Here is a 21,049-nt window from a genome sequence, read left to right as displayed (position 1 = left end):
AGGCTTCACTCTCATTACCGTTAGCCACTGCAGCGTGCAGTTACACCAAAAGATGTATTAGCTTGCCGACACAACAAAGCAAAGGGGTAATAGGAATAGGCCTGTGTTTTTAAATACAGAGTGAAAAAGTTTTTTTTCTTTTCACTTTGTGCCTTACTTCTGCGATGCAGTTCTCTTGTCATTTTTCAGTTTCACTGAGAAATATGGAAAGAGTTGTGGAGCCTTCCTGCTAATATAGGCTGAAGAACCTTATCTGTAGTAAATGATCCCTTCAGCAGATCTTTCATGGGCATTCCTGCCTCAGTCAGTGAATCAAACGAAAATGAATGAAGAGGATTAACTGTTTTGCTGTTCCTTTTCCACAACACAGATCCTAGATAAATTTCCTATTACTTTTTAAAATGCTACTTTTTGGTCAACTTCAAAGTGAAGTCTGTCTTTTTTCCTTCTGTTGTCAGGCTGACAGTAGGCTTGATGGCACTTGGGACTCAAGAGAAAAGACTGTGGCCTTCAGTTTTGATTACTGCTATTGGTCAGTTGATCCTGAAGACCCAAAATATGCATCTCAGGAAATGGTAAGTGATGCTGTTCTTCATGTGTCTTCCCACCCTGTTCTGTCCTTTTCACATTTAAAGTAAGTGATTGAGAGGTTAGATGAAATTTCATTTTCTTACCTGCCCCCATCTTTTTCTTATATTGGTTACAATACCCTTGTTTGTCAACTAATGTAAGCTTTCATTAGGTCTGTCAGTTTTGGTAGTGATCATTAGTTGCGATGATCTGAGGACTCAAGCTTAGCAAGGAGAATTTTGCAGGGGGCCTGAAAGGAATCTTCTCAAAGAAGGAAGTTCTAAAATTAAACCAAAAGTTTCAAAGTTGATTCTACCAAAAGGATCAACAGTGATCACATCTTTAAAAAAAAACAGTACTAAATTTTATTTACAGTTTATTTTGAGCACTTTTTCTTGCTAAATTATGAGAAGTCTCTTAACTAATTAGGACTCCTTGTAGTTTCAAGTTCCAATCTTTGATTAAGAAGAAGGTTGAAGAACTCAGTATTAAAATATGATAAGATTTTCTTTATTTAAAAATAATTATTAAATCTACTTTAAATAAATAACATGCATTGCAAAGCTATCCAAAGATATCTCTATGAGTGCATATAATTATGTATGTCAGTATTAAAATAGGCTTTTACTGCACTTTTTTTGTCTTCAAAGTCATATCTTATTTCACTTTATTGTCTGGGTAGTTGTTCCCAACATTCCAACCTGTGTAACTGTGTTGTTTTTCGTAGAAAAACAAGCTTTTCACAGAAAGTATCACTTAAGACTGAACTAGTCCTGTGAAATCCTTTTTTTTTTTTTTTTTTGGTGGCGTTGAGCACAGGATTGTTTTACTTCTAGGAGTCCATCTTTGAATAACTATCAAATTTGGCAATTATCAGAATGTGTCAGATTCTTGATTGTGCGAGAATTTCTGCTTGGCACAGCAACATCGAAGAGATTTTGGGAATTCAGGAAGTGTTTAAAAAAAAAAGCGAACTCTTCTCTCTAAAGAAGTACAGAGCATTGGATAAACTTCCACTGTAGGGATTGCAAATAATGTCTTTGTGGTCAACTGTTTTTTTGTGTGTGTTTTATGTTGTTTTTTTTCTTGATGTTGGTTGATTTTTCTCCCCAACCGCTTTATGTTTTCTGACTTGCTTATTTGGGTGTTGTGGTCTTCATAAGCTTCTTTCATACAACTAGAAGTATGTTTTTTAGAACTGTTGAGAATACAGTTGGCTTTCTAGCTGACAAGGTTTAGCAAATGAAATGTTGATAAATGCAGTCTGCTGAGTCAGCTTTGTCTCTACTCAGTATGAAAAGCAATTGGAGCTGCCAAATGGAAAATATAAATATTGGCTAGAAAGTGTAATAGTTGTTGTAAAATATATGTGCAACTGAAAAAGAACGTCAAATACAATATAAACAGCACAACTTCCTTGCTGGGTCTGAGTAGGTATTTCAAATACTTTGGGAGTCTTGCATTAACATAAAATATAGTTTTATCCAATAAAAATGCTAAAAGGGAAATGTGAATTCACTGGCCATAGAAGATTAAGTAAATAGGCCATAGTTTCCTTACTCATAGCATAGCTGCTGAATGTGCCTTCTGGCAAAAGGACATCTGTTCTGCTGCATGTAATCGAGTTGCTGAGCCTTGGATAGACCTGTTTCATGGGTTAAGAAATGTTTAAAGAGGGACTGGCACTTTGAGTGAGACCTGGAGTCATGAGTGAATTCCTTGGGCTTTTTACCTCTCTTGGTGATTGTAAAACCAGTAAAGCATTACTATAATCTCATTTAGAAGAGGGCTGCTGGCATACTGCAATTTTACTGTGCTTGTCTGCTTTTATCTGCCCCATACACTGTATGAATGAAGTTTATTGTACTAATTCCACATTTTGAACTCAACACTGAAGTACTGATGAAAGTTTCTAAGCCTCCTTACAGCAATGATGCTATTGGCAGCCACGGGAGGTTCAGTAACGTTTTCCTCCAGTAAAAGCTTTCTTTCATGAGCTGACCTTGGATTACTTTTTCCTTGAAGATGTCATGCCAACTGTTATCATACATGGTAGGTGTATTGTTTGAGGAGGCAAGGCAGATTGAAGTATCTGCCTTCAGGTTCACTTTTGTGGAATGCTGTCTTTCAGTAAACTGCCCTTTTTCTTTGTCCTCTGGACTGACGTATAAAAATGAAGTCGCGGCAGCTCTTTTTGTTTTATTGTCACAATCCATAACAACTGTAGTGGGAGGGCTGCAAATTGTAGTGCTTAAGTGAAAATAAGATTTTAAAGATACGGATCTGTTTCTCTGAATTTGTCTTAGAGTTTAATGTGGATGTTAACATTGTTTAGGTTCTGGTCCCTTGAATTCTAGAGATGACTACACACGCTGCATTTTATTCCCTATATATTTTGATTGTGTACTTCGCAGACACTTGTGACAGAGTTAAGTACTTAAGTAGACGTGGAAGTACTTTCAAAAGTTTAGATGTGAAGTTCAATTTTATTGTTCAGTTTGGTTTTTTTACCAAGTGCTTTCTCTGCCACCTACCTGTATTCTACTTCTATTTGCCAAAATGTGAATGTTGCACGCCTTGTTTGTTTCTCCTAATATGTTCATATTAATATTTCTTCTATCCCTATTTTTATTTTAAAAGGGGGGAGGGGAAGAGATATTTTTCACTTTAGACTGGGGAGAACAGACCTTGTAATACAGTAAGATGAAGAGGAACTGAACCAAATAATTAATGCCTATGTAACAGACTATATGTGTCTTCTTTTTTTTTTTTTTTTAGTAGCAGTATAACTGGAAGTCCTTTTCTCTTCAACAAGCTGGAGCCGTCTCAAAAAGTAGAAGTTAATTTTAAGTGTTGCTGCCTGTGTGTTTCTTTTGGGCTGAATTGAAAAACTAATTCTCACTTCAGAGAGATACAAGTTTTCCTGATTGGCATTACATAAAGATCGTTAACCTTTTCATATCTCTGAAAAGAGGACAGTTGGCTAATTTAAAAACAAAACTGATTTTTGACTAGTGAAAGAAAAGCCTATCACTGCTGGTGTCTGGGAAGTAGGCTTTTTAGCAGAAATAATCTATTGGATAGTGGTTGGTTTCAGAAGATGACTTCAGGATAGTCTTTGCAAATCGGTTATTCTCTCATTCAAAATGTTTGTGAGGAACTAGATATAAGTCAGTTTTGTTATCCCAATTTCTCTCCTAACTATGGTGAAATATGAATCTATAGTGTTTCTAATGATGACTCAGTAATTTATAAGCTTAATTTAAATGTATAATAGCAGTGGTCTGCATTCTTAGTCTTCCTTTAGAAGATACATGAATTCATTACAAAAGTTAAGATTTGTGAAATAGCTGAGCTGTGCAAGCAGTATGTTCACTTTCCAAGTTAACTGAATGCTACGGTTTGCAAAGGGCCCTCTGTTTTTTATATGGCCAGCTGGAGGTCCTCGGGCCTGTCGCTTGCTTTCTCACTGGGCAGGTGAATACTTCCCCATTGATGTAGAGCTGAAGTTTTCATCTCCTTTCACAGTGCAATTCTTTACAAAGGGGAGTCTACCTTCTCTTTTTAAAGACGAGTTTATTCTAAGTGGGTCTGTTGGTACATAAACAAAATAGAGGAACAAAAATATCCTCAGGGAAGAGTCGCTGGCTAAATCAACCAGTCACTAAAGTAAGAAGGAAAGGAAGCAGATATGCTAAATCCTTCAATGTACATAGGGGTGAGCAAGGCACTAGGGCTACATGGCAGTGAAAAACTGCGTGTCAAAAGATTGTGTGTGAGCAGAGAAAGTACAGGTAACAAATAAGCATAAATAGAGGACAGGAGTGGAACATTTGATGGGCTAATAAGAAACAAAAGATAACTCTGAAAGACCATAAGCATCTAAGAGCAAAAGCTTATGCATGGTTTTTCTGATCTTACCTCTGCAACTTCTGTTACTTGCGTTTTCCATGGTTATAAACAGTGGAATGGTTATTCCAAACCTATCAGTCACTGTCAAATACAAATCACTGTGAAGATTTTTTTGTTTTGAGGAGGGGAGTAAAAGAGGCTCAAGCAACTGCAATATTTCTGTCCATGTTCCTTTTCCTGTTACTTTTCTGTTCCTTTTTCTCTTTGCCCTAACGCTGCAGAACTAGTTTGGTTTCACAATGGGAGAATGCTGAATGCCTGCACCTAAACTTTACCATTTGTAGTACAGTTTCACCATGTCTCCCTGCTTCCTTGTACTAACCGTTTTTTGGAAGGTGAACTTGATACTGTACAAAACATGCCTGAGTAAAGGGGGACACTTCAGTAAGAGTAACTCCTGCTTTGTCCTCCCTCCTACTTCCTCCACAAATGTCTTCAGGAAGCTGTGTGTAGCTTATGATTGTTTTTCAAAGACAATGTTGGAAATTCATTACTCTGGCAATTGTGTAATTAGGGGATTACCCTTAGTAGAGATTGACATGCTTCCATTTTGCAATAAAAATGGCTGTAAACTTGTAAGGCAGTAATGTTGTTTGATAATGATACTGTAATGGTATTTGTTTAGGGTTATAATTTCTAGCCTAATAAGCAGATTCAAAGATGCTGGTTCATTCTGATAGATGAGTATCATAATTAATTTGTAGGTGCTTTGAAACTTTTATGGTTGTCCCACAAACAAACATCTAAATGTAAATTTATATAAATTGTAGCAGTGCTCTTATCTGGCATAGAACAGGCTGTTTCAGTCTCTCGAATTTCCTTTGTAATACCTAAAATAGCTCTTAATAAACCTTTCCTCAAGTCTGGTTTAGCTCCACCAAGCAAAGGAACTTGTTTAAAACCTCTGCAAAGCTTAAATGCTCATTTAAACTTCATGGACAAAAAAGTGAAACAGAATCTTGAGAATGTTCTGCACAACTATAGAAGCCCATGCAAGTATTAAGTATTCTTCTAGCTGCTTATTAAAACTTTAGTCCTCAGCTTCCCTCCAGCCATCCTACCCATCCGGTTATTGTGTATCCGCAGTAACTGTGGTGGGCAGACTGACCCACAGGATGTAAGAGCAGGTATTTACACACAGCAGTTGCCATAGATAACTGGTGTGTAGTAATCTGTTCCTTTTGATAAGAGGAATACATCCCATGACTAATGGTCTATGAATGGTAGTGATGGTGAAACCCAGAAAGGTTTCAACAACAATTTCACTAGCATCCAGGTCTCTGAAACAACTTTTGAAGATATTAAGCTTAGGTTTTGTACCTTTTGTGCACTGGTTAAATGAAGATTGTTTATGAGGGAGATCATAATTTAGACCTTAGACTCTTTACCTCAGGCTTCCTGAAGGAAGAAACACATGATACGCACATCAGTCAGGGTATTTCACACTTCTGGGCCTGAACAGGTGAGGATTTTGTTTTGACTTGATGTAGCATAGTAGGATTATGCAGGTATGAATACTCCTTCAGTGTCTTTCTGAGTATTATCATTTTCAGTAATTCTGTGACTCATGCTGGAATCATAAAAACACTCAACCAAAAATTTCATGGCCAAACAAGAAGATGGAAAGCAATGTGAGAGCTCAGAGGTTGTTGTAAACAACTGAGTGCTGGTACAGTCTTAGATATTTTTCCCTGAAAGATTATATTGATGAGAGATATCTGCCTATCTACACAACCAAATCTTGTTTTCATTACTTAATATTGATTTCCCTATGTATGGAGGTTGCACTGTGATACGTTGCATGTAGAAAAGTGTGATCTTACAGAATTTACAGTGAGAAAGCAGTAAGGGTATGCAAACAGGTCCTACTACAAATATCAGAAATTGCTCCTTATTAGCACTGGCTTACTAATATAACTGAATTACTAATGTAATTGTGAACTGAAAGAAAGACTGATTCTTTTTTTGTGTGTGTACACTGTGCAGTTGAACCACTGAGGGTTTTACCAGATTGTTTAAAAGCAAAATAACGTGTTAAATTCATGACGGTTTATCTCTAAACTCTATGTAACAAGTCATACAGAATCTCTCTGTATGTCCAGTGCAAATGTATATTATGCTAAGGAGAACTCCCTTCCTTTCAAACACACTATTTTGCTTGATTGTATAATTATTTCTGTCATTGTTTATAATTTTTCATTAGGAACATTTATTTTTTCTGTGTTTTGAGCCCCAAAATGGGGGTTGCTGAAGGAGGCTCCCATGGCTGAACACAGATGACCTGTGAAAGCAGCTTTTTCCATTTCTAATTTGTTTTTAAAGTATCATAATTGCTTTTCATCACATTTGACTTCGTATTGTATTTGCTTTGGTGCTGTGTGCTTTTTTTTTTTTTTAATAGTAGCTCTAGCTAAGAAAAATAGTTGGGGAAAGGAGCAGAGGGGCAGATGATTTTCTTATCCCCCTGTCAGAGTGTAACTGAAAAGCAAACAAAAGGTGAAACTGATATGCTTGTTTTAGTAAGCAAGATCTTCAGTGTGGTATTAAATTTAATGTTTGGATTTTGCCTGTTAGTTGAAAGAGTATAGGAGGTTGTACAACTACTGTTTGGAACTGAAACATTGCAACATAATTTACAACCACTCATGAGACAAAGTCACTGTATTTACTTCTTGTTTTGTGGTGTGTGTGGTTGTTTTTTTATCTTTGTTTTGCTTTTTTTGTTTTAATACAATCAAAGCGCACTTCTGAAGAACTTTAATTGAGGAGCCTTTCCTTTCTTTCATGGAAGTTTGTGACACTTTTATGCCTCCACGCGTTCCCTGTGACATTGAAGTTGTTAATTATCTTGTCAAGTCGAGACAAATTGAAAATCCTTTACTTGGCGTATGCACTTTATTATAATTTTTAGGATTAAGTGCTAACTTAAATTTCTTAAAATCCTCAATTCTTTCTCTTTCTTCGTCTTCCCCTCAAATACTGTTCTTCCTTGTAATAGAAGGAAGGAGGAGAGGAGGTGGCAGCAGAGGCTGTGGGTGTAAGTGGCATTTTCTCATGAAATATTTCAAAGGCAGCATTCCATCACAACATTTTTTTCTCCAACCCGGAGTGAGACAGAAGAGAAAAGGAGATCATGCTACAAGAAAAAGGCTTTTTGTGTAATTGCATCAGTATATAAAGGATTGTGAGGAAGGAAGGGAAACCACCATGAGCGCATATTATGTGTCTTTTGCTAGCAACACAGCTGCTGTGTTCAGTTCACAACCAGATAAAGTCAGTCTTTCTGGCTATACCGAGATTACTTTGCTGTGCAGAAAACTTGTATGGGAGTTATAGTGAATAACTCTAAATGTCAAAGCAGGCTTTATTGGAGGACATAAAAAATCAATTGTATTTTCAATTTGCCACGAGTAACATTAATTTTTTGCCTCCCAAATATATAACCCATTTGGTTGTAAATAAATAAGGCACTGAATTAATTGAAAGAAAGAATTATGTAGTTATATGTATTCATATACAACTCTAATGCAGGTCCATTTCAAATTTGAAGCCCAAATACATAAAGAAAGATTAAGCAGTGTATTGGTAAAAAGTTGAGGAAAAAAAAAAGCCTGCTTCAAAGAGCAAAATAAGACATTTTCTGAATGTAGCCATGCTTTGTATCTGCTGGTACTCGTGCACTCAGTTTCACTGTTAGGCACCAAATGTTGCTCCCTACATACACAGAGCACTTTCTTTACAATAGGCAGGCAGCATAATTCACTAGATAGCATTAAAAGGATCTCTAACTGCATTCAGCAACTTAGAAGATAAAGAGAATAGCAAATTCTTTGGATTTCCGGTTGCCATGCATCTTACAGTAAGCCCACATGTTCTTCACCTACAATTCTTCTGTAACCGTGCATGTATTGCAAGTGAAAGCAAGAACTTGGCACTGGTGACCTTCAGACTTCCTGAATTCACTTGCCAGCATGTAACTATTTGGAATGATGTCTTTAAAAAAAAAAAAAAACTTCTACTTTTTTTATTTATAAATATATTTTAAATTTGTTATATAGATAAGCTGTATACGGCTGCTGATTGTTCTTTCTTACTTGGAGAGGAACATTCACAATTTAAATTCCCCTGTGTAAGTACACTACATTTCATCTTCCTTGTTTACGAGAGAACAGGATCTTTGCCTCTCTTAATCTAAAATGAAGACCATTCCGTGTTCTCATCTCTCTGTGAACAAAATCTCTTGTTCATCTTCAAGTGTTTCCATAGCACAATTGCACACACAATTGAAGGTCACAACTGTGACACTTCTGAAGATTGATCCAAGACTAGCTTTTAATGTACAGTGTTTTTTTCCAATCTTTTAATAATGTTGTATGAATAATTTCACAAGTAGTTTGGTATTTTGGGAACTGAAATTACTGAAAAATTAGCCTGAGCTTCAACAAAGTATCCGAGATCTCGTTGGTCTGCAAGTTCTGTAAGCACTGGATTGAAGGATATGCTACTGATAGACTTATAGTAGGAGACTGAGACAGGTTTGGTGGGGTTTTTTCATTTTTTTTTTCTTTAGCAGGCGGCTGGCGTATGAAAGATTTTATTGGGTAGCATTAAGCTAGCATTGAATAGTGAGATGCATTTATTGCAGGAGCTGTGATCAAGATCAACACAGCCATTTTGTTTATTTCTGAAAACGTGCCATGTTTCTGACATGCTGCAGCAATGAGATAGGACTTGGATACATAAATAGCTAAAGACTGAAATACCTAAATGATGTGCGTGTGCCATGTATGACTGTTTATTAAATGTTGGTATGAATATCAACTGTTCCATTATAAATAATAAAAAAAAGACTTTTTTTTATTTGTGCTTTATCTATTTATCTATGCTAGTAGCGAACTTTTATACTTTTCTGTTAATTGAGATACTCCTCGGAGAGAAGTGTGTGTGGCCTTGAAGACAAACTGAATGAATCATCCTTTTGGCTGGATCTGAGCACCTGCATGTTGACTCTCAAATATGTTTTGATTTTAAACAACAGAAAGTCTGCCCTTGAGAGCTCAGTTGTGAAAAGCAAAATTAACATTTCTGTTCACTTGTGCTTTTTCTGCGAAGTAAGATTCTGTTGGCAGCACTCCTAAATTGCATAAGAAAGAGTGAAGATGAATAAAATGAATTCAGTGTAGAAACATTTACTGTAGCCTTAGAACAGTAAAATCTGAATTCTGAATGTTAGTTTAGGTTCCCTTCTCCCCAGATTTACATGCTGTTATGGATAAGTTCTCACTGTCTAACATCACAACTTCAGTGTTTTGAAGTCAGGACGTTCTCAGCCGAAGCACAGATCATAACGTTCTGTATCTTGGGCTGGCAAATATATTTTGAAGTATGTCTTATCAGACAATATCAGTGTCAAGGGAAGTAGTTGCAGAATAATAAGTTTTAGAATGGAATATCTGAATCAATCTGTACTTGGTAAGTCATATTTCCAAAGCGCTGAATGGCAATGAAAATTTTCCTGGATTTCTTTTTTGTGCCTGTGAGGATTGTCTTGATTTGAAATTACAGCTATTAAGTTTAATATATGGTTCACCTTCTGCTTTGATGTTATTCCAAGTGTCTTCCATCCTGGATTTTCAGACATAACTCTCCTGCTTACACATATGTTTTTGAGAGTATATTCCTGGGTTGCATCATCAATACTGTGTGCCTTACAATGCTCTTGGTGGATTTTCTTATGGAGAGAAGAGTCCGTCTCTAAAAAGTATGTGTCTCATCCTATGTGACAGACCTACATAGTAAAACATCAGGTCTGAAAAATGACGAAATGACTCTCAGGAACTGTGAGGATCCAGTTGAGAATTGATTAATTTGTCCTACCTCATTTTCTTTACATGTAAGTATTTTTGGTTTTATGACGATTTCATAGGCAGAGGCCAATGTATTGATGTCAGAGGGTAAGGAAAGCCTTCTCGAGTTAGTGTCAGAAGTAGAGGGAGAAAATTTTAGGGGCATACTTACTCAATTTAAAGTAGGCATACTTTCAGGGAAGATGTATTTGTATTTCAAGTGTAGAATCAGCCTCTGTAGGATTATGTTTTGTTGAGAATGACTAAAAAGAAGAGCTGAAATAACTGGCGCAAGACTGCTTTGTTTTGATAGCTTATTTTTTCCAAGACTGTTTTACAAGTTTTGCCCAGATGTTAACTTTAGCAGAAGTTTTCTTAATGTGCTTAAATCAGACTTGAGCAGAGCAGCATCCAAGAAAGAAGCATGCTCTTTGAAGAACAGAATGAAAGGAGACATGTCTTATCTTGTGTTAGCTTATATTTACTGTGTTCTGCTGTGGTAGCAGCAAATGGATTTCAGTAACTGCTGATAGAGTTAACAATAGATACGCTACTTTTGGCTAGAACCAAAATGTTGAAAGTGTCATGGGTAATACTTCGTTAACCTCACTGGGGAAGAGTGAGGTCTTCTAACGGACTTGAACTTGCCTCGCATATGCTTTGAACTTGTGCACCCTCCTCTCCAGGGACACACAGCATCTCCAGGACCTTCTTGTACATAGGCAGTGTTATTGCCAGGGGTGACAGCAGGTAACTGGGGTTACCCTGCACCATGCATGTCCTGTGTGATGGCCTCATGCAGTCCAAAGTGACGCTGTTCTGAGGCCCTTTTTCTTGCCTGTCTGTCTTACTCTGATGTTCTTAGATGCATTCCTCTTTCTTAACGAGTGAAAGTAATGGCCAGACAAGTTCATGAGCGACTAATAATTTTTCTTTATTGCTAAATTTTATAACTTCTTTCCTAATGGAACACAAGTTCCACTTTAAAGTGCATGAGTTTCTGAATTCACTGGCCTTTTCAATAGCTAAACACAAAGTAGGACCTAATTGCTTTTATCTTTGTGTGTGTGAGTTTCTCCTTTTGGTTCTGAAACTCATTTTAAAACTAAGCTACTTTCATAGCTGCTTTGAAATAGAGATGGATAGATAAAGGTAGAAGCGTGTTAAGCATCCAGAGGAATAACTGATATGAATTTCATTTTGTTCAGCGAGATTTTTTTCTCATATTGCAGAACTCCTGTGCTTAAGTGCTCCCTGTGCTTACGTAGCTTTTGATATTTTTAACTTAAACTCCAATTCAGCAGAAACTTGAAAGAACTGTCAGTGCTTTAAAGATATTTCTAGTCTGAAAACACAGATTTCAGGGGGTTGTAGAAATTTGCTTCCAGCTCCTCACATTGTTTTCCTTTACATAAATTCTGTATGCTTGACTTTGCTTGGTACAGCACAAGGCTTCCATTGTCTTACATCCTATTGCATGTAATTTGCATAAATTTATTGCTCATTACAGTATATGGAATGTAATCTTTTTCTATTCCATCTATTGGCAATGTAAGTGGCTTTCCGCAATTAAATGTCATTGGCACATTGGGCTGAAATAGAGAGCAAAGGAGATCAGGAGGTCATCGTTTACTCCTCATTTTATTAACTTGGAGTTGATGGTTTTTTCCTCATAGCAAATTGAGGCTGCATCTATGTAAGTAAACTGAGCGGTGTTACGTAATGCCAGGGAATGTTCCCTGAGCACTGCAGCTTGGTCACCTTTACTGCTGAGTTGTTAGAGTAGTTCCTGCTCCCGTTTGGGCTGGGATAGCCAGTACTTTCCCTAACAGCTTCCATGTGCAGCTCAGGAACTGGCAGGGCCTGCGACCGTTCCTGAGAGGCAGTTTGTGGCCTTTATGTTGGCACCATAACTGACTGCTTGTCTGTGGGGTAGAAGAGAGCCAGCAGCATGTAAGCAGCTGTGATGTGAAGCTCTGATGGGAGGTGAAGAATTCTGCTCCCAGCAGAGGGATTAAGTGTGCAGAGTTAAATATGGGACCGGGAATTTATACATTGTGTAGTGTCTTTGTTTAATGCTTTACCAAAAACCTTTTTTTAATGTGCTGTCCACAAGATGTCTAGCAGGATGTGCGCTGTGATGTTGTCCTGGTGCTGTGGTACACTTGAGGAAAGATACTGAAGCCCCTCTCACCATTAGACTCTGCAGAAATCCCTTTGCTGAGTCTGTAGGCCACCCTTTGAGAGTCCCTGCAGCTTTTGTTTCAAAAAAAGGACTTGACAGTAGAGCTGGTTCTATATAGCATGCTGCTGAAGCTGTTTCTTTCACCTTCCACAGTGTGCTATAATTTTGTACATTTATTCACTGATTCGGGCACCTGGCACATGGTAGATCCAAATCACATCCCGGGACATGTTCTTCATCGTATCTATGTGATGTCTTTCTCTTTCTGAGAAAGAAATTATCTTCTGTGTACTTTTTAAAAATGTGGAAAATGAGCCAGGGAGAGAAATTATTTGATAAAGGAAACATGGAAGAAATGCTGATATGCATAGAATAATATGAAAAAGAAATATGCTTTTAAAAAAACCTTTTCTAGTCAGCCTTTGACTTTTTAAAAACAGTCAAAGGATTAATAATAATGAAGTGTTTAGAGTGCAATGCTCTGAGTTATACAGAGCACTGTACTGCTTTCCCCTGTTTGTGCAGCCTTGATCAAAGCTGGCAGCCACTGTTTAAAGCAAGAGAATTTGCTTGAGACGTTTCTTGAGGAGAGCAGACTATACAGGTGTTGGATGTAAGAAGCACTATGCATCTGCTGTAAGTCATACACACTGGAAAGAGAGAAGCTTGAGATGAATTTACTTGGAAAGAGATTGTCATCTTAGCTAGAACAGTTATCTGAAAATCGCCCATAAGCTTTAGCTCACAGTTAATATATTTGATAATTTTCTAAAACAGAAATTCAGTTATTAGGAAATGTTATTTCTGGTTAGATGAATGCTGCAACTCTTCTCTACCTGAAAGAGAAACAGCTTAAGTAGAAATATAGGCACTTAGATTGTTTTTATTCCAGTACACCCTCGGGTTGTCTGAACCTGTCTTTTTCTGTATCAGTTCATCATACTCAGGCAGTTAACTTTTTTTTTTTTAAATATAAGGAATATTTATTTAGAACATACTGATTTAGCATATGCTCAGCAGAATAAATTTATCTGGGAGCAGAAATTATGTAATTAGCAAACTACAAGTGACAAAATATATACCTCATTGTAAAAGGTATTGTACCAACATGTTAGAAACCAAATACAGAAGGGTGTATAGTTACTTAAACCTCATGTAAATATATGAATGTTTTGCTGTTCAGTCCTTTTGCCCATTGTTCAGTCATGCTATTGCCCAATTCTTTGCCCACTTCATACCTGTTTTAATGTGCTGCTTTGCAAGAGGTTTTAATTTGTAAAGAAATAAAATTTAATGTATCCCTAATTTAGGAGAACTTTAAAAGCTGATGAAATTTCTGTCTTCTGTCTCATTAAAAAAAAAAAGCTTAATGTAGGTCATTAGTCGTGGATGAAATTATGCTGTTTTCCTTAGACAATCAGATGTGCTCCTCTGAATAGTTCTGGGGCACTTTTTTCCTTCCTTCCTTCCTGGAAAATATCATGTCTTACAGGGAAGCTCAAGTATTATCTTCACAGGAAATGGCTTGTAATAATATTATGAAGAAAGGTTTTTTGACATTTTGCCAAAGGGTCTTTGTTTATCTTGGTAATACCAAAGATGTAGTTTATTACTGAGCTTGCAGTGACACAGAAATATGTGACTTTGATTGGGACTTAAGACTTCTCTGGTTGTGTTGTGTGTTTGTTCTCTAATCTTTAGCAGACTTGCATGGTTCTCTATTTGAAAATGTATGTGGTGGTATGGCTTTATGAAAGTATTCAAATGATTGATTTCATAGGTATTTTACCAGCTACTTTTAAAGGTGTTTTACAGGTGCTGCAAAGCAGCTTCCTTTTTGCTTTCTGTCTGTTTAACAATGCGTAGTACAAAGCATTGGCAGTTTTCATGGTACGTCATGCCCGGTTTTGAGGTTAGTGTAATGTGAAGTGAGTGGGGAAGAGAAGGACTGCATGAAGTAGTAGTAATGTGCAGCTTAAGCAACATCTGTCTCTGGAGGAACAAATATGGAAGAAACTAACAGTCCTTGCAGCCTTGTTAATGTAATATTTCTAATTAGGTGAGATACGATTGTTCATTGCACCTTTTGGCTGTTCATATACTGCTCCTCAGTATTTGTAAGCTGGAAATGAACAGGGGCAGCTGACCTGGCAGAAGAGTGGAACTGACAGTTTACCCAGCCCCTAGTCCTGGCAAACTTTGTTGTTAATGTATTGCTAAGAATAAAATGCCAAGAGCTTTCTGCCTGAACTCATGTGTGACCTTAAATTACCTCCTGTTGTTTGGATTGTCTTGGAAACTACTAAAACCATACTAATTTAGCAAGTATGTTGTACGGCTTCAAAACACTTCTTGAAAATAGTTGTGGCAAGTATTGTAATCAGATCACTTTTTTTAATGTGATTTAAAAAAAAAAGTTAGTGCTGCAGTAATCTCTGAAGAGCTAAACCAAATTAAGAAATTGCATGAGGATTTGTCTGCTGGTTCTGAATTGTCTCAGTAGACATCTAAGTGATTTCTGAGTTCATACAGGTACATATGCTTTTCCATCACATTCTTCTTTTTGTAGAAGTCAGTTGTACATTTAGTCCTCTGAGTGTTCAGGTAGTTTCGGAACATGATATAAAATGTCTCATTGCTGTAAATGGCTTAACTCAGTGGAAGCATCAATATTTCATGTCTCAGTACCTGTGAGAACAGTGGTAGTAGATTCTTCCATCATGAGCAACGTTTCATGAAGATAGTTGGGCCTTCTCTGAAGTCTGGGCTGAAATCTACATGTGTGTGAGCAAGGATGATGGGTTTTCTATTCCTCAACCTGTTGTTTTGGCAATATGCCCTGCACGTATTCTTAAAAACTAGCCAAGATTGCCTAACAGAAAGCATGTAGTTTTGTCTGCCATCTCATATATTGGAAATCCTTTATTTTCAGGAAACAACTAACAGGAAAAAAAAAATCCCTCTAATGATTAAAACAGATTTATTCCCAAGTCTAATGCCTAAAACTAGGAATTAAGTAATTTACAACTTTTTTTTTCCTTTTGTGAAAAGCAAAAGTTAAAAGTGACTGCTGTGTGTTAGAAATAACTATCTTCATAACCTTCTCATCCCTCCAATTTTGAAGCCATAATTTATTTTAAATGTAGAAACTTCTGGCTAAAATGGCAACATTTCTGCTTCATATAATCACATCATAAAAAGCAAATACTGCTACATCTTGTTTTATATCCCAAATTAAAAACACAATACATGTCTAGATGTGAAGTGTATTGTAGAATCAGATTAAAAATCGGTTCTTTAATTCATCTGTAAAAGGTTGAGAGAGAATTTATTTTTCACTCAGTGAATTTGATGAGACAACCAGTGTACTAGACTAAAACGCCATGGTAAGCTACTATTCTTTGCTTAACTGCTGCTGATGGCATGCAAAATATAGATTCTCTAATCCTAACCTTGACAAGTGGAAGTGCCTTTGCTTGTGAATTTAAAGGAAAGCACAATTATTGCAAGAAATCTCAAGCCTGTTTTTTATATATTTGTTGGTAATAATAGTGGTGAATTTTGTAGTAGTTGCTCTTCATTAGATTTTTTCATGTTCTGAATTTGAACAGTGGAAAATGATTTTAAAATGAAACTGCGTTCAAGTAATTTTTTAGAGCTTCACTTTTTGTGCTTTTTCAAGTCTTCATGGAAAACTTTGAGTCAATTTTCAATGTAACTTTTGAAAATTGATACTTCTGGGTTTTCATTTTTTTCAAGATTTTGCTTTTTATTAGTTTATAGTATTTATGTAGACAAAATTCAAGACACTTTATTGAAACAGTGACTATATTACCTTCCCCAATAGTCATAACTGTAATACTCAAAAACTGACATTTGAGGTGCAGTTGAGGCCAAGCACAGGTGAGCTCCATGAGCACTTGCAAGGATCACCCAGACTTAGCAATTCTTCTAGCGATGTTATGATGCTATATGAGAGCGGAGAAATGAGCTTATTTCTAAGAAGGTGTATTCTAGTTGTAAGAATTGTTCTCCAGTGCAGTAATTTTAAGAGCTGATGATCTAATAGCAAAAACATTAACTCGAATTAGCTGATACATGAAAAGAGAATTCTCCTTTCAGCTGGAAATGGGCAAAAGCAGAATAGTTATTTTGATAAAGTTCTGCTGTTCGAGTATTACAGAAGATTCTTAGCTCTTACTGAATTACTGAAAAATTTGGATCACTGCTTTTATTTCCCTCTCCTTGTAATAAAATCAAGGAACAACCTTTTTTTTCCATCACCATCCTCTGTTTTCTTACAAAATTAATGGGCAGTTATTTTCAGAGACAGATGAGAATCAATACATGTCCCTGCTGCCTTAAACAATAAAACTTACTAATTTTTTGTTGTTGTTCTTTTCTTTCACATGAAATCAGACATCCGCTAATGACCTGGAAGCCTAGCCAGGAGCTAGCACTGGTGGGAGAATAAGCAGGATATTTATAACTTCATTATTATCTGTTATTTATTCCTGACTCTTTCCATTGCAAAACAGAGAGGTTTTTCTTTTAATATAGAGTTGTAACAGCTTTCTCAGAACTTATTTTGTTCATTTGAAGATGATATCAGTAAAAGTGCTCTTTTTTTCCTAATGGTATCACAACACTAAGTGTTGTGATTAAAAATCCCGTGATTTTTCTGCTTTTAAGACAGTAAAGGACATGAAGTCACTGCTGGGCCAGCAAACAAGGATATCTAAAGCATTTCCTGCTCTCGGTGGAGTAAAACAGTGTGAGTGTGGGGAGCTCATGCTGCTTCTTCCCCCCGTGACATGAGTTTTTGCTAGACCTTTTTTAAAAAAAAAAAAAAAAAAAGCTGAAGTTTGTAGTTTCCCCTGTGATTTCATTCTCACATTTTCTGCCTGAGTTCACTCAGGAAACATCTTCCTTCACTGTGCACTGGTGAAGATGCACAGAGCAGAGGTGAAATCTGCCATCAACTCGGCAAAAAGTGCTTGTGGGGACAGAACAGCACTCAAACCTCCAAATCCCACGTTGCTGGCACAGTATGACAAAAGCAGCTGCTCGCCAAGCTGCTTATAGACACAGGGTTGCAAGTTGTGTGTAGCTATTTATTTGTTATTTTCTCCTTCCTCCTCTAAAAATTACAGAAGGTTTAAGGAGAACCTTAAGGATTTATGAGAACTTGTATGTGCCTAAGTAACTGTACCTTTAGAGACCATATTAAATAAGTGGAACAGGGCTCTTGGAAAAACAGAGCACCTGTAGGAATTCTGTTTTGAAGAGCCTCTGTATAGAAAGAACGTTCAAGTCTGAAGCTAGACCTCTGCCAAGTGATCTGCAGATTTAGGTCAGGAAAAGGATGGGTTATCCTAGGTGACTGTTTCTTTTCTGCAATTTCCCTTAAATAGCGATGCTCTTGTGCCCTTATATAGCAATAACCATTAGCTGTGGCAGAAAAAACGGCAGATGCTTATGGTGAGTCTTCCTAGCAAGTGTTTGCTGCTCTCCTGGACAGAGTTACCAAGCCTAACATCTGCCTTGCATTTCAGTAAACTAGATCAAAGTGGTTTCACTTGGTTGCTAATGGATAGGATGCTCCTATGCTCATGCAGTAGGCAGAAGAAATAGCAGAATAAAACCCACGTGTTAACACAAGATATAATGTATAAATCTTAAAGTATCCATTAGTAAAGCCTAAAATTATGTAAGTTGTTTTCTGTGTGGTAAGGTTTATCACAACTGTATCCGGGCTGAGTCAGATAATGGTACAGTATCACAGGCTGTGTTTTTTGGATTGCATCGCTGTTGCATTCAGATTGTGGCTGCTGTTTTATAATTCCAGTGATAACGTAAGAATCCGTGCTGGGCAGGAAAAGAGGGATCTGAGATGAGTGTGTGGTTTTGTAAAGGGAGATGAAAATTCCAGGTGGTACTTTTGTGGTGGGTATCTGATCTTTCAGGTTGATGTTTACAATAAAACACCGGCAACTTTTGAAGAGGAGGGTGGAGTTGTGCCCGTGGTGTTGAAGCACTTTGGCAGTTCTAAAAATTTCAAATTTTTGTCAGAACATTTATAAATTAGATAGATGTAGTAAGCATAGTTTTTATTTTTTTCTCAAAATGAGAGAGGTTTTTGATGAACAGGTAAGGTCTATTTTCATGATGGTGTAATTCAATGACAAAAAAGGAAATAGTTTCTTGTTTTCCCACCCTCCATCCAGAGGAACAATATGTATTTATTACGGTGTCTATGACTTTTTCTAGCATTTTACAGTTACATGTAAATATCTTTACGGAGCCTGAACTTCCATGCTGTTAAATATAGTGTGTGTGTGTGTAAGTACTTTACCATGTAAACAATAAACTGCTTTTGCACTGGAAAAAGTTACAGCTGATAAGATGGACAAAGAAATCATTGTTGTATTCCACAGGGGGAATTAAAGCACAAAGGGATTTAAGGACAGGCAGGAAGCCTGTTGGCAGAGCCAAGACCTGAGCGCTCTCAAGTTCTCGTGCAAATGCCCCTGCCACAGGCCAAACTGCTTGAGTTGGAGGGAAGCCTGCTCTTTCACTCCGCTATTTCCTGTTCGACTGGGAAAAGAGACTGAAAAGGCTGGACACAGGGAAGGAAAAGTAATCCTGGCTGTGAAGCTGTGGCCTCTTAACAAGAGGGAAGAAATTTTCCCAAACGAACTGACAAATGCCTTTTTTTTTTCCTCCTCTCTTTGATTTGAATGGGATAATGTCGCTGAAGTAATCCTAATGTCACAGTAGAGGTTTCTGTGCAGTTGATCAGCATAATGCACTTCCCTTTGCTTGCGTTTCCTGTGTGCAGAAAGCCCATCAGCTGACATTTATTCAATATTCTTTAAGAGAAAACACGTGCAGAAGAAGCCTTGCATTATTGGAGCAAAACCCTAGATTTATTTTCAGATATTTCTTCCTTGAATCCTCTTTCTGCGTTTTATTATTGAAATTAATCTTTGGAATTTTGTGGAGATTTTGGAACAGAGGCGCTCATTATTTTTGCAGGAAACGTTCAGTTATGAATTTTATTTCATGATTTTTTTCAGCTTAAATGCAGGTCTTGGGTGCTGTATATCTGATGTAGCAGCAATTTAATAAAACAGAATTGGTACAGACAACGGCACAGACAATAACAGTTGTAGGTGGGCCAGTTTCTGTAAGGAAAACATGCCAAATATGAGGCACTGCATATCTGCAGTTCATGGTGAAGGTGGTAGCAAATAGATACTACAGAACTGAGCGTCCTATGTTTTATTATTCAGAAACTTGCTTAAAAACTGTCCTGACCTACTTGTTGAAAGCAATTTTATGTGTAAATAACAGTACTCTTTTTAATAAGTCCATTTTGTACCTGCATCTGCTGTAATTGTTTTAATGAAGTCCTGAAGTTTTCTGTCTACTGGGGAGGCATCTTTGCTTGTGTGCATGGCAAGTCTTAAATGGAAATGGAGCAGATGAGTTTTTTCAGTTTTCAGCATTTATAAAGTCAATTGTTCTATAGTGAAAAGCAGCTGTTGGCCATAATGGTCCTATTTAAGTTCAGACTCTTCCTCTTTCATTAAATCAGTGGTATTTTTAAAGGCTATTTTTAAATTGTGCTGTGCAAGAAGATAATTTTCTTCTGGTTTTGGCACTGGTTATGAACCAATGGGAATTTAATGTTAGTATTCTAAGTTTAGGCTAATGTTTTATAGTACAAGCAGTTTTCTTTTAGTGAGTTGTTTGTTGATATTGATGTTCGTGGACTCTGACTTTAATAAGTAGTGATTTTATTTATTCAAAACCTTTTTTTCTTTTTAAATTACCAAAAGTTTTTATTCTTGTCTCTTTTTCCTTGACCACACTCCCCTGGAGTTTCTGAAGTTTCCAAGATTAGTTTAGATTCCTGATGATGATATTAAATATTGACCATTTTGGACACTTGCAGATCAGGAAGTACTTACTGTACCAGTAAGACATGATAAACCATTTTATGAGCTTTTTATTCCTAAAAGGTGTAGCTTGTTCCTCCCTCCACCTCTGCTCCGGTCAGAGTTGGTCCTGGCCTGTTCATTGTAGTCTAAGCCAAATGCAAACACTGCTTACCAGAAGTTATTTAAGGTTAAAAACAAACAAAAGTAATTTATCAGTGATGTTTCCTTAAATTTGCAAACATAGCATTGCATGCTGTCCCTGGAGGTTTACTGGATTTTGTTTCCATGTCACTTGGAGACTTGGCATGTATTTCACTTTCCCAAATTATTCAACCCCAAAGCATAACAGACAATTTACTGTAGTTTAAAACAACTCTTTTTTTGTTTCCTTCTGCAATTCAGACCCTGATTGGGTTAAGAAAGGACAGCTTTATACTCTTGAAGTTCATATTGCCAAAAACTTCATTCCTATTAGAATGCCCCCATTATCTTTGATTTTAAAGTATTTATTACTGTAAAAGGGACATTATCACACAATAAAGAGATTGTAGTTACAATGTCAAATACGTATTTGCTATCAACAACTGTCC

General features: G+C 36.8%; 1 protein-coding gene across 5 annotated transcripts in view; it reads left to right on the top strand.

Annotated features, from left to right (window-relative positions):
- Positions 1-21,049, top strand: part of STARD9 (StAR related lipid transfer domain containing 9) — a 106,131-nt gene that overhangs the window by 17,002 nt on the left and 68,080 nt on the right. For all 5 annotated transcript variants that reach the window (XM_048064883.2, XM_048064884.2, XM_048064886.2 and 2 more), the window contains one exon: positions 459-575. In XM_048064883.2, the coding sequence (XP_047920840.2) occupies positions 459-575 (117 nt within the window). The remainder of the gene's footprint in view (positions 1-458; positions 576-21,049) is intronic.

Source organism: Anser cygnoides, chromosome 5 (genome assembly GCF_040182565.1).
Source record: "Anser cygnoides isolate HZ-2024a breed goose chromosome 5, Taihu_goose_T2T_genome, whole genome shotgun sequence".
In the NCBI taxonomy this organism is placed as follows: Eukaryota; Metazoa; Chordata; class Aves; order Anseriformes; family Anatidae; genus Anser; species Anser cygnoides.
This window is presented reverse-complemented; position numbering and strand designations above follow the sequence as displayed.